The sequence below is a fragment of the Sorex araneus genome, chromosome 1 (assembly GCF_027595985.1).
Source record: "Sorex araneus isolate mSorAra2 chromosome 1, mSorAra2.pri, whole genome shotgun sequence".
NCBI lineage: Eukaryota > Metazoa > Chordata > Mammalia > Eulipotyphla > Soricidae > Sorex > Sorex araneus.
The window spans coordinates 367,776,937-367,795,464 of record NC_073302.1 but is presented as its reverse complement, the minus strand read 5'-3'; the positions used below and the strand labels follow the sequence as shown (position 1 = coordinate 367,795,464).

The 18,528-nt window shown below is 40.5% G+C and overlaps 1 protein-coding gene across 2 annotated transcripts in view; it reads left to right on the top strand.

Moving 5' to 3' along the window:
- The window catches only part of CCDC126 (coiled-coil domain containing 126), a 39,961-nt gene extending 22,770 nt beyond the window's left edge, over positions 1-17,191 (top strand). For both annotated transcript variants that reach the window (XM_004604081.2, XM_055123000.1), the window contains one exon: positions 15,091-17,191. In XM_004604081.2, coding sequence (XP_004604138.1) covers positions 15,091-15,275 — 185 coding nt within the window. In that variant the 3' untranslated portion in view covers positions 15,276-17,191. The remainder of the gene's footprint in view (positions 1-15,090) is intronic.
- The last annotated feature ends 1,337 nt before the right edge of the window (positions 17,192-18,528 follow it).

Sequence of the window (18,528 nt, the reverse complement as noted above, 5' to 3'; positions counted from 1 at the left end):
TGCTCTGACCTTGGGGTTTGCACACTTTAGTTGTGGTGCTTGCACACCCCTGACGGCACTAGAGCTCACACTCTATGGCGGTGCGTGGGGTCCCATACAGCAGAGATGTGGGATTGGGAGTCAGGGCCCTGCTGTTAGCCACTGAGCTATCCCCTGGGTTTGTTTGTATTCAGAAATGCTTCCCACTCACGTATAACTGCTCTCACGCTCTCTCACCCTCTCTCTTCCCTCTCCCTCCCCCTCACACCCTCATCTTTCTCTCTCTTGTCTTGTCATTTTCTCATCATAGTTTGTTTAGAGCTATATTCAGTGTAGGCATTATTCTGACTGTGTTAGTGGTATTCATTACTGAGCCATGCAGTACATTATAATTGATTTTCCTCAAACCACTTTGTTTTCTCCTCTAGAATAATTATTTTTATTTATTTATTTATTGAAATCACTGTGAGATACAGTTACCGACTTACAAACTTTCATGATTACGTTTCAGTCACACAATGATCAAGCACCCATCCTTCCACCAGTCCCCCATTCTCCACCACAAATGTTCTCAGTATCCGTCCTGCCACTCCTACCCCTTCATGCTCCCATCTCTATGGTAGACATATTCCCTCTTACTCTCTATCTCCTTTTTTTTTTTTTTTTTGGCTTTTTGGGTCACACCCAGTGATGCACAGGGGTTACTCCTGGTTCATGCACTCAGGAATTATTCCTGGCTGTGCTCGAGGGGCCATATGGGAAGCTGGGAATCAAACCCGGATTGGCCTCATGCAAGGCAAACGCCCTACCCGCTATGCTATCGCTCCAGCCCCTCTCTATCTCCTTTTGGGTATTATGGTTTGCAATACAGGTACTTAGAGGCCATCATGTCTGGTTCATAGTCTACTTCCCACACACATCTCCCATCCCGAGCGATTCCTTCAACATTTACTTAGTGGTCCCTTCTCTATCACAGCTGCATTTTTCCCCCAGCATGTGAGGCCATTTTCCAAGCCATGGTGCAATCCTTCTGGCCTAGGATAATTATTAACAATTTTTATTTCTTTGTCTGGTTTGTACTTTTACCAGCTGTCCTAGTTGATTATTTAGGAGAAGAGGTAAATCTCCTCTTCTCTAGCATATTACAAAATTTAATTATCACTTCCTCATCTTGAAGCAGCCTTTTCTGGAGGTTTCTGATCTGCTTTATGTGGACCTTGACTTTTCTAGGTTTGCAGACCTGTCCTAGGTTTTCATGCCATCATCATTCAGGGGCTGGGCCACACCCTGCTATACTCAGGGATCACTCCTCTGGTGCTAAGGGATCATATGTGTTTCCAGAGATAGAACCAGGGTCAGCCACTTGGAAGGTGAGCACCTTACCCATGGTACTATCTCTATGGTAACTTAAATTGTTACATAACTGGCTGTGGATTTATTTCATCCATGCACTGGGAGCTCTGTGGATACTTTAAGTCCTGCTATGTACTTGTTAGTTCCAGGACATTACCCTAATGTATTTATTGGGTTTTTCCCTCCCATTGTTTGTCTCCCTCTGTCCCATGGTGTGGACACTGAAGCATGTCACCTGTCACCTGGCTGCACTGTCTCCAACCCTTCTTTCTGCAACAGTAGCTGAAATATGCCATCTCTCTAGTCACGTGTTGGCCTGTCTGACACGGCTAATGCAATCTGAGTACTTTAATTAGCACACACTACCTAGAGTCACAGTTCTAGTCAGCTTGTTTCATAAGACATTAGGTGTAGTCTCTGGGGCTCCACCTTGAATAACCAAGACTTGCCTTGCAAGGAATTTTAAGCAGTTGGGGACTACCTGGGAATATGGCCAGCCACAGAATCTTTATAATACATCATCAGCGTCTGCTTCTTTGGACGAGATCTTTCTTTCTGATAGACTAGAGAAGTAATTCCTGCCTCTTGCAGAGGTGGGTCCAGGCCTCCTGATGTTCTGGAATCTGAGTGAGAGGCTAGAAGAGAGGGATAGGCTCACTAGGAAGTACGCTTGTTTACTTGACTTTCACTGTGGTATTCAGGCACCTAGTACTAAAAATAATGAAAAGACACTCAAAACTAAATATAGGGGACTGGAGAGATTGTATAGGGGGTAAGGTACTTGCCTTGCCTATGGGATCAAATTCTCACCTGGATTTGATCCCAAGCACTGCACATGATTCCCCTGAACCCAGCCAAGCGATCTCCAAGCAGAGCCAGGAGTGAGCCCTCAGCTCGCTGAGTCTGGCCCCAACCCCCCCCCCCCAAAAAAAAAAAGAAGAAACAACCCAAGACTAAATACTGACAAAAATAGTTTTATTCTCTCCAGAAGTACATCTCAGTTTTATCAACTGGGGAAAAAGAGATTAAATAGTTCAGTGAGAAAGTCGTTCAATAAATACATTTGACTTACTTGTTTTGTATAGCAATGAGGCAAATAACTAGGGGGCCTGGGGGCACACTGTGTGTGAGGCTTACTGAAGTACATCTCAGGTCTGTGGTTTGCTTTGGTGAGGGGTATAGGTCTGATGGCCACCTCCTGGGTGACTTGTAAGGTGATGTCAGTGGGAACTGGGGAGGAGGTGGGGTGGCCGGGAGGGTGGGTGCTACCACCCTCCTGCTGGACCCACCTCAGTCTCTCAGTGGAAGGGCCAGGAGGAGTTAGGACTGGTCAGGTTTCCCAAAACTCCTGCACTGCATGACTCAGCCCCATCCCTGAGGCAGCTGTCCACCTGCACCCGAGGTCCATTTGGTTGACTTGTTCTGCAGATAAGGTGCTCGCCTTGCACGTGGCCAGGAGAGATTCCTGAGGACAGCAGTAAACCTCACACACATTGTGCCCCCGTGCCCTCTAGTTATTTGCCTCATTGCTATACGAAACAAATAAGTCAAATGTATTTATTGAATGACTTTTGTTTTGTTTTGCTTTTTGGGTCACACCCGTGATGCACAGGGGTTACTCCTGGCTCTGCACTCAAGAATTATTCCTGGCAGTGTTCAGGGGACCATATGGGATGCTGGGATTCGAACCCGGGTCGGCCACGTGCAAGCCAAATGCCCTACTCGCTGTGCTAGCGCTCTAGCCCTTATTGAATGATTTAATCTCTTTTCCCCAGTTGGTAAGGCAAGCATCACTGTAACACTATAGCGCTGTCGTCCATTGATTTGCTCAAGTGGGCACCAGTACTGTCTCCATTGTGAGAGTTATTGTTACTGAATGACTTTCTCACTGAACTATTTAATCTCTTTTCCCCAGTTGGTAAGGCAAGCATCACTGTAACACTGTAGCGCTGTTGTCCTGTTATTCATCGATTTGCTCAAGTGGGCACCAGTAATGTCTCCATTGTGAGAGTTATTGTTACTATTTTGGCATATCAAATATGCCACAAGTAGCTTGCCAGGCTCTGCTGTGTGGGTGGGATACTCTAGATAGCTTACCAGGCTGTCCAAGAGGGATGGAGGAATCGAACCCTGGTCGGCAAGGCAAATGCCCTACCCACTGTGCTATTGCTCCAGTCCAAAGCAAGCATAAGCTATATTTTTTTTAAGTTGAAATCCAAGAAATTACTGCTATTGCAAAAACTGTGGACAGAGTAATTCTGTGTGAAATTTTTGTGAGATTACTCTGTGTGAAATTTTCAGAATTTGTACTTTGTCTTTATTTTTTTATTTTCTATTTTTTAACTTTTTGGCTTTTTGGGTCACACCCAGCGATGCTCAGGGGTTAGTCCTAGCTCTGCACTCAGGAAACACTCCTGGTGGTGCTTGGGAGACTGTATGGGATGCCAGGGATCGAACCTGGGTCAGCTTCATGCAGGACAAATGCTCTACCTGTTGTACTATTGCTCCGTCCCCTATGCTTTCCTCTTTAAATTATAAATACTTGCAACGGTTTTACATTTTGTTTTTCAACATTCTTAGTCTTATCTGACATAAGTTTATTTTTTTTTCTTCCCAAATAGTATTATCTCTTTTGGGCTCTGGGGTTTTCCTGCAGCAGTGAATTGGGAATATTTGCTCAGAACCTCAAATTGATAAGTTGATGCATGATTTTATACACTGGGTTCCCATGCTGTCACCTTAGTCTTGCCTCCTCCGGCAAGACTGCCGGAGTGTGTGTGTGTGTGTGTGTGTGTGTGTGTGTGTGTGTGTGTGTGTGTGTGTGTGTTTTGGGTCATGCTTGTGGTGTTTTGTGGGGCTAGTTTTGGTGTGTTGCTGTGGTGGGGTGGGATTGCTCCCCGTGGTGCTTACGGAACATGAGGACAGTTGCACTGGGGCAGCCGATATGCAAAGTGTACACTTAGCTCCCAGAGCCATTGTACTGTGACTCTTTCTTTGAAGAGTTTTAGTTTTACTATCTACCAGTGTGACGAAAAAAAATTTTTTTTAATGGACTACTGCACAAACATTTTTTTGAGGATTCAAGACTAATATATTATCATTGCTGTTCTGAAAATTAAGTTCAAAAAGTGTTATTTTTCGTCATTTTCAAAACCGTCCTTTAGAAACTGAGGATAAAATTGCTTTAATCAAGTTTACAAATATGTAATTATAAGTAGTGAGTGGAGACTTTTTTTATTTTTGTATTTCTGCTTGTATTTTTCTTTTTCTTTTTTTAAACTCTATTGTAATTGATCTTTATTTATTTTTAACTTTTATTTAATTACCATGAGATAGTTACAAAGCTTTCATGTTTGAGATTCAGCCATACAATGATCAAACACTCATCCTCCACCAGTGCACATTTTCCACCACCAATGTCCCCAGTGTCCTCCCACCCCTATCCCAGTCCTCACCCTGCCTCCATGGCAGACAATTTCCCCAGTATTCTCTCTACTTGTGCGCATTATGTTTTGCTTGAATTTTCCCACCACTATTCAAGCCTGCCTGCCAGGGGCAGAGCTAGATAATTTATTTTTCATTGCTCATTTTTGAATATCATGAGAGTAGTGGCCATGTGCTTCTGGAATCCTAGGTTGGGTTCCAGAGATATCTCTGTAGGACACTAATCCATTTTGGGATTCAATTGGGAATCTCTGGACCAAGGCTGTTGGCACGCCAAGATGGCACCCTGCGGAAACTTGTGGGTGTGACAGCTAGGCCGTGGAGCTGGGGAGGGAATGCCCAGTGCCTCTGTTGCCTGGAGATTAGTCCTGGAACCCGCATACCTGGGCCTTGCTTGTGGAGCTCTTGGATGCCGGGATTCCATCTGGAGTGGACGGGGAGACTGCACCTGCTCCATCTGGGGTGCCCAGGTGAAATTGTCTCTGTATGGGGCCTGGAGGGATCTCTGGTTCTCTGGTGCTGTGGTGCTGTCAGGGACTGGTTGCTGTGTCTCTGGACCAGTATTTTTTTTTTTAATTGAATCACTGTGGGATATAGTTACAAATCTTTCATGTTTGAGTTTCAGTCATACAATGATCAAACACCCATCCCTCCACCAGTGCACATTCTCTACCACCAATATCCCCAGTAGCCACCCCCCCTCCCTTCCCAACCCTGCCCCTGCCTCTTTAACCCCATACTCTCTTTCTACTTTTGGGCATTATGATTTGACATATATGTCAATACTGAGAAGCTATCACATTTGGTCCTTTATCTGCTTTCAGCACACATCTCCCATCCTGAACGGTCCCTCCAACCATTGTTGACTTAGTGATCCCTTCTCTATTCCAGCTGCCTTCTCCAGCTCATGAGGCAGGTTTCCAACTATAGAGCAATATTCCTGGCCCTTATCTTTACTGTCCTTGGCTGTCAGTCTCATATCATGTTATTTTATATTCCACAAATGAGTGTAGTCCTTCTATATCTGTCCTCTTTCTGACTCATTTAACTTAGCATGATACACTCCAGGTCTACCTACTTATAAGCAAATTTCATGACTTCATCTCTCATAACAGCTGCAGAGTATGCCATTGTAAAAAATAGATGTATCAAAGTATCTTTAACCAGTTATCTGTTCTCGGCACTCGATTGTTTCCAGAGTCTGGCTATTATGAACAGTGCTGCAATGAACATACAGGTGTAGATCTCATTTCTTCTGGGCATTTTTTGCACCCTCTGGATATATTCCCAGAAAAGGTATTGTGGGGTCATATGGAAGGTTAATTTCTATTTTTTGAAGGAATGCCCATATTGTTTTCTGAAAAGGCTGGACCAGTGGGCATTCCCACCAACAGTGAAAGAATATCCCTTTTTTCCCCACATCCACGCCAGCACTGGTTGCTTTTGTTCTTTTGAATGTGTGACAGTCTCTGTGGTGTGAGATGGTATCTCATTGTTGTTTTGATTTGCATCTCCCTGATGATTAGTGAGGTGGAGCATTTTTTCAGGTGCCTTTTGGCCATTTGTATTTCTTTTTTGAGGAAGCCTCTGTTCATTTCTTCTCCCCATTTACTGATGGGGTAGGAGGTTTTTTTCTTATATAATTCTACTAGTTTCTTGAATATGTTGGATATTAACCCCTTAGCAGATGGGTGTTGGATAAATATTCTTTCCCATTCTGTGGGCTCTCTGTATTTTGGGTCACACCCGGCGATGCACAGGGTTTACTCCTGGCTCTGCACTCAGGAATTACTGCTGGCGGTACTCAGGGGACCATATGGGATGCTAGAGATCGAACCCGGGTTGGCCGCGTGCAAGGCTAACGCCCTACCCACTGTGCTATCACTCCAGCCACTGGACACTGTTTCTTTTGAGGTGCAGAAGCTCCTTAGTTTGATGTAGTCCCATTTGTTTATGTTTGTTTCCACTTGCTTGGTCAGTGGTGTTTCATCCTTAAAAATGCTTTTAACCTTCTCCCCCAACCACAGAAAATAATGTGTCCAGTCACTACCCATATGGTCAGAAGTCAAGTGGGAGTCTTGACCTTCACTTTTCAAAATGATACTGAGGCATCAATGCTGCCACCCTCTTTGTCCCCCAACTCACATCTTCTTGGTACCAGTGGAGACCACAGAGGGAGTAAGGTTTTCACCCACCTGGCAGAAATGAAGTGCCTGATCCTGTCCCCTCAGATTCAGGATTTTAACCATTGTCCCATGGCAAAGAAACCATCCCTACCTCTATGTTCAAATGTATGGCACTGGGAACTTCCATGTCAATGAAGCAGGGATGAAGTCTCAACACTCTCAGTGACAGTGAAATCTGAGTGGGGAGTGTTGATTTCTTTTGCCACCTGCTAATAACAAGGTGGTACCCCTCTGCCTGCCAGACTGTGTGTGCAAAGTCCATACCAAAAATAAGTGTTAAATAAAATTCCGTCTTCCAATGTGCAGATATCCAGATTTCAACTGAAAATCACTGGCCATATCAAGAATTTGTGAAAATCCTAGTTAAAAAAAAAAAAAAAAGACAAGCCATTGACAGATGTTAGAAATATCTGAAAAAGCTTTTAAGGCAATAATGATTAAAATGCCTCAATGAGCTAGAACATAAAGCCAGTGAAAATTAGAAAATTTCAGAATATAAATAGAACTTATAAAGAAAAACAGTAAATGGAAATTTTTATGCTGAAAAATATTCTAATTGAAATTGAAGTTCTGTGCAGAATAATGAGGACAGAGGAAAAAAATCAGTAAAGTGGAAGATAGAGTAGTGCAAATTAGCATTCTAAACAATAGAGAGAAAATAGATTGGAAAAAAATTGAACTTTGCTTTAGGGATCCATGAGACTATAACAGAAATTCTAATGTTTGTGTCATGGGAAATTTGGAAGGAAAGGAGAATGAGGGCAGAACTGGAAAAGTACTCAAGGAAATAATGGCTCCAAACTTCACAAATTTGGCAAGAGATGAAGGTTCAGATTCAAGAAACTGACTGAATCCCATGTAGGCTAAGAACCCCTTATTCCCTACATATAATTAAACTTCTGAAAACCTAAAAAACATAAAGGCAACTAGAAAAGTGACATCTTGCATAGAAAAGGGATTCAAGTGACATTAGTTTCTTATTATAAACCATGAAGGCAATAAGAAATGACCAGTTTTGGGGAGCTGGAGTGATAGCATAGCTGGTAGGGCGTTTGCCTTGCACAGGGCCGACCTGGGTTCAAATCCCAGCATCCCATATGGTCCCCCGAGCACCGCCAGGAGTAATTCCTGAGTGCAGAGCCAGGAATAACCCCTGTGCATCGCCGGTTGTGACCCAAAAACAAAAACAAAAACAAAAAAAAAAAAAAAAAAGAAAGAAAGAAAGAAAAGAAATGACCAGTTTTCTGGTGCTGAAATAAAAGGATGATGTTGAACCCTGTTCAGCATCCAGTGCTAATGTATTTTTTAGGAATGAGGGGAAGGCAGAGACATTTTCAAATGAAGGAAAATAATATGTTTCATTATTTAACACATGGGCTCTAGGAGGATAAATAAAGTTCTCTGAACACAGGAAATAATATAGGAAGGAGCCTCCATATATTCAGGAAGAAAGAAGGAGCATGCCAAATTAAAACAGCAATGAGATACCACCTCACACCACAGAAATGGGCATTCATCAGAAAGAACAACCACCAGTCGGCAAGGATGTGGAAAAAAGGGGGGCCTTCATTCACTGCTGGTGGGAATGTGGACTGGTCCAGTCTTTTTTGGAAGACAATGTTGATATTCCCCAAAAAACTAGAAATTGAGCTTCTCTATGACCCATAAGTATTACTCCTGCAAATATACCTCATATACCCAAAAGCACAAATCAGAGAAGTCATTTGCACTACTCTGTTCATTGCAGCACTATATACTGTAGCCAAATATGAGAACAACCCAACTGCCTACGAACAGATGAGTGGATAAAGAAACTATGGTACACATACACAATGAAATAATACTCAGCTGTAAGAAAAGATAAAGTCATTCAATTTGCTGCAACGAGGATGGATCTGGATCATAAATATCTTTGTAATTCATGGTAATTCAATTAATTTTTTTTAAGAGTTCCTGATTAAAGGAAAAACAACAGAAGTAAGAGCACAGTAAGTTAGATAATGGTAAACTCCATAGATCTCCTTTGTAAGCTTTCTCACAAAAATCTATTAACACTGAAGTAAAAAATTATTAACACTGCTTCATGTGTAGAGGAAGTAATACGAGACAATGTATTATAACTCTAGTAGGCTAAAGGGGATGGTGTGTTAGGATTTTCCAGACAAAAATTTCAGAGGGAGGGGCTGGAGCGATAGCACAGCGGGTAGGGCGTTTGCATGTGGCCAACCCGGGTTCTAATCCCAGCATTCCATATGGTCCCCTGAGCACTGCCAGGGGTGATTCCTGAGTGCACAGCCAGGAGTAACCCCTGTGCATCGCCGGGTGTGACCCAAAAAGCAAAAAAAAAAAAAATTTCAGAGGGAGATTTACAGACTTGGAGAGAATGGCTCATGCGCTGAGAAGATAACTCCTCATAGCTCCTCTGTGGTTGTTTTATGGGGGTGGCCTCCATCCACCTAGACACCAGCCAGGCCTACCCTCTAGGGAAACCAAAGCCTCGAGTTTATATAGGTCCTGAAGACCCAGGCAGAAGCTCTGTGGAAGCAGCAGGCTGTGTCCTGCAGATGACTGCCCTTTCTACCCATGCCCACGGCCATCATGTCTGGGCCTCTGGCAGCCCTCGAACCTTTAGAAGCGCAGTCTCACCCAGCCCAGCTCTCATGCCCAAGGATATCATCAGCCCTCCACTCTGGAAGGGAGGAGCCCCACACGGCTATGAAGACAACTTGGACAAGCGCCGCCGGGAGCACTGCACATGCTCACCCCTGCTGCTGCGGAGGGATGTGGGGAGCTCAGTTGCCAGATACTGATTTCTTAGGGAAAGGAAAACTCTGCCTCTTGCTTCCAAGGTCCCCCAAAGTTTTCCTTGACATCCAAGAGTGGTTGCAGGCCTAAGTCTGAAGGTTGATTTCCTTCCTATTATAGTTTCTATGAGGCCAACATTACCCTAATACCAAAAGCAGAGACATTGCTGAAAACTATCAGTGTCCCTGATTAACATAGGTGTAAAAATCTTCCACAAAATCATAGTAAACTGAATTCAGCAATATATTAGAAGGATAATGCACCATGATCAAGTGAGATTTATTCCAGGAATGCAAGTATGGTTTAATACATGCAAGTCAATTGAAGTGATGCATTACTTCAACAGAAGGAAAGATGAAAATCATGATTGTAGTGATGAATTCAGAGAAAACTTTTGACAAGATTTGTCATCCATTCATCAGTAAAACAATCAACAAAATGGGGATAGAAGAGACTTACCTTAATAACTGCATAAGGCCATATGCAGTTAACCTACAGCTATCATCATACTCGACATTTATGAAACATTTCCTCTAAGATCAAGCACAAGACAATGACATTGACTTTCACCACTGTTATTCATCACAATATTGGAAGTTCTGGTCATCATACTAATTAGGCAAAAATTAGAAATTAAATGGATTCAAACCAGAAAAGCCAAACTGTCCTTATTTACAAATGATGTGTGCATCAAAAACCCTAAAAATGCAACCAAGAAACTTTTGGAAACTTAGACAATAAAATAGATTATGAATTCAGTATAAGAAAATCTGTTGGTTCAGTGGACAAAATGACTGTGATAGGGGCTGGAGAGATAGCACAGCGGGTAGGGTGTTTGCCTTGCACGCGGCCGACCCGGGTTTGATTCCCAGCATCCCATATGGTCCCCTGAGCACGGCCAGGGGTAATTCCTGAGTGCAGAGCCAGGAGTAACCCCTGTGCATCGCCAGGTGTGACCCAAAAAGCAAAAAAAAAAAAAAAATGTGATAAGTTATGCAAATGATCCAATTCTTAGAATAACCATGATGACTATATAAGATATATTCGAATTTACTAAAGGCAAATTTTAAATAAGAGTCTTAAAAATATTCAAGTATCCCACTGAAAAATCAGGAAAAGAAAGTGGTGGGTGAAAATCAAACTAAAAAAAATGGAGTGGCAGATTACTTTTTTGGTTTTGAGGCCACATCCAGTGGTACACAGGGAACCTGGTGGTGCTCAGGAGACAAACCAGGGGATCTTGCATGTAAAGCCAATGCTCCAGCACTATGAGCACTATGAACTATCAGGAGATAGTTCTGAAATGCTATATTTAAGTCCTAATGTATCACAATCATATAAATTATACTAGACTGGCACTCAGACAAACTAAGCCACAAAGCCAGCAACAGTTACATAAAATACAAAGTTCTACATACATCAATTAAAGGATATTGGCAGACTGCATTGAAAAATATGACCCAAGTATATGCTGTTTATGAGTAATTCAACTAAAAGAATGGAAAAAGATGTCTGTAATGCACACATTCATGGAAGAAAAGCAAGGGAGGCTCTAATAACATCAGATAAAGTATAGAGCAAAGAAAATGGCCAAGATTAGAGAAGTATGTTACATAATCATTAAAGGTTGGACTGGAGTGATAGCGCAGTGGGTAGGGTGTTTGCCTTGTACACAGCTGACCTGGGTTTGATTTCTCCGCCCCTCTCAGCCTGGCAAGCTACTGAGAGTATCCTGCCCTCATGGCAGAGCCTGGCAATCTACCCGTGGCGTATTTGATATGCCAAAAATAGTAACAACAAGTCTCACAATGGAGATGTTACTGGTGCCTGCTGGAGTAAATTGATGAACAATGGGACGACAGTGCTACTGTGCAGTGCATTAAAGGTCAAGTTAATCTAGAAGGAATAACAATCTTGAATGTGTGAGAAATAAATGAAACATATTTTCAGTTATAGTTGGGGACTTCAATACTCCTTCCCAGGAAATCTTCAAGGATTTAGAAGATGTGAAGAATATAAGCTATTTAATCCATACAGGTAGAAATATTCCATCAGCGTTAACAGGATACATTTAGCTGGGACTTGGGAAGGACTCAAATCCAGGGTTTCATATGCTCCACCACTGAAAACACATTTTAGAAAAGAGACCATGGGGGGCTGGAGACATAGAACTTTGGGTAGGATGCTTGCTTTGACCATGGCCAACCTGGGTCTGATCCCTGGCACCTCATATGGTTCCCCGAACACTGCCAGAGTAATTTCTGAGTGCAGAGCCAGGAGTAACCCCTGGGCATTGCTCGGTGTGTCCCCCCAACAAAAACCAAAAAGACCATGGAAGATTCACCAAACTAGATTATGTCCTGGGCCAAAAATGTTACTGAATCTAAAATAATTGGAAGAAACTATACAAAGTGTTAACACAGGTCAAATAGAAGTCAGTGTCAAAGGCAATGCAAAATACTAAAGGGAAATTTTAAATAAGAGTCTTAAAAATATTCAAGTAGCCCATTGAAAATCAGGAAAGGAAAGTGGTGGGTGAAAATCAAACTAAACAAATAATATCTTATTATTAGATATTTAAAAATGTAAGATAGCCAAATAATTAGAAGCTAGACAGCACACTTGTAAATTACCTATGAATCGAACAGGAAGTCTCAAAGGAATTTAAAAATACATGGAAGTGAGTGAAAATGAAAATACAACATGAAATTGTGGGATTCAGTTAAAGCGTTGCTGAGAGGAAAGTTAAGAGTATCTAGTAGATAAATCACAGAAAAGGCAAGTCTCAGATTAAGATACTTAATGTCAACCTCAAGAACCTGACAAATAAGATAAAACAAACCCAGAGCAAGAAGAAAAGCACATGGTCAAGGTAAGGAGTAAGCAGCTATAAGAAAAAGTGAAATTTTGTAATTTGCTGCTACAACTTGGATGGAACTGGAGGGCATCCTATTAAGTGAAATCAGAGGGAGGAGGACAGATGACATGATCTCATGTGCAGATTATAGGGCAACCAGACAAAGGACTAAACAATATTGGACAAATCCTTGGCTTTTGATTACAAACAGATAACCAAACGGGGGTGGGGGTTGAGGCTTTGGAGAGATAGATTAGAAGAGGTGCAAGATTTTGGACACTTGAATGTTGGTGGTACAGTAATTTTGTATTTCAGAGCCATAGATAACACTATGGAATTTAAACTATAATAGAAAAGCAAAAATCCAGGTGCAGGAGGTAGCTCAAAGTGCTAGCATCCGTGCTTTTCTTTCTTAACCAATTTTGGGCCGTACTGGTAGTATTCAGGGTGTCTGGAAAGTAAGGAAAGCAATGTCTTGAGACATGAGTGACTACTTTGTTATTTTGGCTTTCATTTTTCTGATGGATAATAATAAGTGATGATGAACACTTTTTTATATATCTTTGGGGATGAAATGTCTGTTTTATCTCTCCCCATTTTTGAAATGATTTTTGTGTGTGTGTGTGAACTTTGAGAGTGCTTTAGATATCTTAGGTAATAGCTTGTTTTATGTATGATGTGTAAATATTTTCTCCCAAATCAGTAGGGTGTCTTTATTTTAGGCCTCATTTCTTTTGTAGTACAGAGGTTTTTTTTTCAGTTTATATAGTCCCATTTATTTATTTCTGCTTTTATTTTTTTTTTGTCTCTTTGAGTCCTTGCTTTTTTACTTTTGGGGTATAACCTAGATGTGGAATTGCTAGATCATATGGTAATCTTTGTGAAACTGTTTTCTGAAGTGGCTATACTGTTTTATATTCTCTAACTAGCAATCCACCCTCATGGGATAAATTTCTTATCTGTTAAACACTTTTTTGGAGTATTTTCCCTTTTTTTGGTTATAGCCGTCTAGAAGTAAGAAGTGGTGTCTTGTTATGATGGGCATTTTATTCCATGTGCTTATTTGTCAATTTTATGTATTCTTAGGAGAAATGTATATTGAGTCCTTTAGTCACTTAAAGCTTCAGGTTCATCTTTTTTGTTGGTGAATTCAGTTCTTTTAATATTTCTATTATGAACATGTTATGTTGATGGTATATCAAGCCTTTGTCAGATATGATTTGCAAGTATTTCTTCCATTCTGTAGGTTTCTTTATGAAATGTTTCATCCTCGCACATACAAGGCAAAGTGGCCTATCTCTGAGCTGCATCCTCTGCCTCTCTAGGTTATCTTTTTTACTTTCCTAATTTTGTATGTCCTTTGGTTGCCCAGAAGTTTTAAATGTTGATACTGACTAATTCTTTTTTGCTTGTGCTTTTTCTGATACCTTGTCAGTAACCTTCAGTAAATGTACCCATAAATAGATATTTTGCCCCTGTTCTCACAGATTTGGACTTGACTCTCATTTTTGGTTACCATTAGCAAAAAATATTAGTTGCCACTGATGAAGTCCCTAATATGTTCTGGGTTCCATTTTGGGACCTGAAAAAGAGAATTCTAAGGGAATAAAGGGTCATACTTGTTGCTATGTAAATTCTGAAATTTATGAGTCTTCCAAAGATACTGGATGATAGAGTGCTTTTCATCATTTCCCGGAGGGAGTCAGTCAAAACCAGTGCTGCTGTGTCTGCTTCAGTAATCAGATTTCTGACACTGCCCAGGATTCTAGAATTCTTCCACACTCAGCCAGTGGAGGGTCCAGGTTTCTTGTTTCTGCTTTTCATTGACTTTCTTTTTTTTTTTTGCTTTTTGGGTCACACCCGGCGATGCACAGGGGTTACTCCTGGCTCTGCACTCAGGAATTACCCCTGGCCGTGCTCAGGGGACCATATGGGATGCTGGGATTTGAACCCGGGTCGGCCGCGTGCAAGGCAAACGCCCTACCCACTGTGCTATCTCTCCAGCCCCTCATTGACTTTCTTATTTAGTTCATCCAGCTTTCTACCTTACCTGCCTAATTCTCTTTTGTCTTTACAATTTGTGTAAGAAATTCAGGTAAACAAGTTCCTTATAGTGAGAGTAACATTTCATTTTTTCACTAGACTTTTAAATCTTTTCTTACACTAAAAAAATGAGAATTTTCTCTATGTTTATGTTTAACATTCTCTCAGGAAACTCTGTATGGAACTTAGTCCTAATATCAACTTCCTCTCCCAAAAGAATGCCTTTTCTTTTCTACTTTCCAAAAAAAAAAAAAAAAAAAAGCTCTATGTTCTGCCATTGAAAAAATCAGACCTTTTCTATTTGTAGTGTGAGAGCTTTCTTTTTAGATGACTGACTCATTGTTCACTTTTGCTACTCAATTTATAAAATCACAGCTATCAATGTTTAATATGAGTTATTTTGATTTTTTTATCCCCCACTAGCGGATCTAAAAAGAACAATTGCTGTCCTTTTGGATGACATTTTACAACGCTTGGTAAAGCTGGAGAGCAAAGTCGACTATATTGTTGTAAATGGCTCAGCAGCGAACACTACCAATGGGACCAGTGGGAATCTGGTGCCAGTAACCACAAATAAAAGGATAAATGCATCTGGCAGCGTTAGATAGCAATGAAGGTCACCTGCTTCTGTAGCCACTTCGAAGAACGTCCTTGGCAGAGAAGCTTTGAAATCAACAACTAGGATCAATAATATCTTACAATAAAAGCTCTGCACATTTTTAAGGAGTATGCTGGATTTTTAGAAAATCTAATGCTGTATATAAAAATTTCAAGTTATTAGTTTGCTTCAGGCAAGTCTCTTCGATGCTCTTCTTTATATTCTTAAAGGGAAGTTGATGCCACGATTAATGTTGTAATCAGATGGGTGATCTTTTTAGATATCTTGTGTTATGATCAAGCTGAAATGAAAAACATGGAAAGACATGGATCCATTTGATAAAATATTTATTTAAATACATACCATGGTTTTCCAGACTGTTGTTATTGAATCTGTCATTTGTTCTCAATGTAACTATTAGACTAATAGTAGTATAAAATGTGCTTACTTCCAGTACTATATTTTGTTACTCAGATTATGAGCAAAGAAAGGAAGTATGATGTTAAGAATAATTTTTTGAAGTCATGACCCAAAGAATGTCTTCTTCATTTGCACTATCCTTCAGAATACCTAGAGGTATTCTGTTGTATTAAAAAAAATGTTTGTAAGGATATAATCTTGAAATGGGTAGTAGCCACTGTCTATAACCTATTCTAAACATTGAGACAATTAATAACATTGAAATAGTAATTGCTAATTCATATGTAACATTTTTTCTTATATAAATACTGAAGAATAAGATATTTTTATGATGAATTAAAAATAAGTAAAGTACTCATGATTTTCCACATGAATGTTAAAAGTTTAACCTTTAACTATGGAATCAGAAGCACAGGATTTCCATATTTGGGTACTTTTTGCTTTAATTATATTATCAGGTGATTGGGAGTCAGATATTTGTGAGACTGGGCCACTTAAAGACTTTAGCATGTGTAATAATGATATTTGTGTTAAATTACTTGGGAAATGTTAACATAGAAACACCCTGCTTTATGAAATTATGGGTTGTATTGCAAATACATTATTCATTTAATATAAAGACCACTTAAAATAATAAAAATTTAAAATATAATTTAAATTATAAAGATGATCTTTTCAGAAAAAGAGCTATTGTATATAGTACAGAATTCTAATAATCTTGGCTAATCGTAGCATAGAGCAAAGTCTCCCCTATTTAAATTAACTTTTAGGAAAATGCCATATGGTACCCATATTAATAACCATATGGTTCATAGTATATATTCTCTATAATAGCTGACCAAGTGCAGCTAGCTTCTAGATTTAGACTATATTGAATTTAAATTTGGTATAGTAGGGCCAGAGAGATAGTACTGGGGTTAAAGCACATGCCGTGCATGCAATGGACCCTAGTTAGATCCCCAGCACCATTTGGTCTCCTGAGCATTGTCTGTAGCCCTGGAGGCACCCTGAGCATTGGAGGGCCACATACTGCTGGGGTGGTCCCTTGTAAATCCCTGCATCACAGGGCCCAAGCACACACCAGATTCTTATGTCCTTCAGTGAACTGCTGGTCCAGTTGACTGAATATTGCCAGGATTGGCCCCTGCGTACCCTCTGAGCATTGCTTGGGATAATAACCACATCCCATTAAATAAATTTGGTTATTCATTATTATGATATGCTACCAAATATAGTAGCTTTATTAAAACAAGTATAAGAAAATACTGTGTCATTACAGTTTGCTTTTCCGTATTCTTTTTTTTTTCTGTATATTTATGTTTAAAGTTAATTGTATGACATCGCCAGAGTTTGAAAAAATCATTCAGTCTCTTACTAGATGTAGACATTTTTTGGTTTTATTTTCAGGGATGAAATAAAATATATTATTTGTACTTACAAAGTGTTAAAAGTTTTTTTCTGTAATGATGGTTTTGTATTTAATAAATGTTAGGTTTTTAATGGGAATCCTAGATAATTTGGGGTTCTGTTCCCATCAAGTCCAGATGTCTTTTTCAAAGGAGAAAATTATCTTGTTCACCCATGCTGGTGCTGATATGGGGAGAAAGGGACTCTCATTCATTGTTGGTGAGAATGTCAAGTGGTCCATCCTTTTTGGAAAACAATATGGACATTCCTCAGAAAATGAGAAATTGACCCATTTGACCCAGCAATACCACTTCTTGGCATATATTCTGGGGGCCCCGAAACACATAGCAGAAACACCATCTGCATTTCTATATTGATTGCAGCACTATTCACAATAGCCAGAATGTAGAAACAGCCCAAGTGCCTGAGACAGATGACTGGATAAACTATGGTACATCTACACAATGGAACACTACACAGCAGTTAGGAAAAATGAAGTCATGAAATTTTCTTATAAATGGATGGAAATGGGGAGTATCATGCTGAGTAAAATGAGTCAGAAGGAGAGGGACAGATACAGAATGCACTCATTTGTGGGACATAAAAGAAAGTATGAGACCAATATCCAAGACCAGGTAAAACAAGGGCCTCCTAGTCAATGGTTGGAAGCTTGACGCGCGTGCGTGCGTGTGTGTGTGTGTGTGTGTGTGTGTGTGTGTGTGTGTGTTTAGTATCTATTACAAACCATAATGCCCAAAAGGAGGGGAGGAGAGAGAAGAGAGGAAAAGTGCTTGCCACAGAGAATGGGTGCGTGTGTGGGGTGGTGGTGGTGGGAGGGAAACTAGTGATGGGAAATGTACACTGGTGAAGGGATGGGTGTTGGAACATTATATAACTGAAACCCAATCACGAACAACCTTGCAACTGTGTATCTTATTCAATAAAACATTAAAAAACAAATTCTTATTCACCGTATGAACCAGAGTTCAGAAATCGAAGGTGGTTTCCTCAAGTTAAAGTTTGTTGTTGAGTGTTCAACAGTCCAGTCTTAGTATTTATAGCTTGTTGCTCTTAGTTCATTGGCACATTAACACAGAGTCTTAAGGACATCTTGAGTTTACCGATGCCCTTTTCCTGAACCTCGAGAAAGCCGTGTTCCACCATCCTTAACTGGTTGACTTTTTACTGAGCACAACTGCTTGACACATAGACTTATCAAAGGGCTTAGGTGGTCTAGCATCCTTTTCTTGCAAGGATTCTTGTTCCTAAATGCTGGAACTGGAGACTAGAGGGAGCAGATCCTCAAAATTCTGCAGACCCTCCGCAAAATCAGCGAAAATCTCAACACAAGGCCGTTGAGCCATTTTCTGAACACCTGTCATCGTCAAGGCCTTTCACTCTCTGGTTATTTGACTGGCAGATCTGACAAAGCAGGG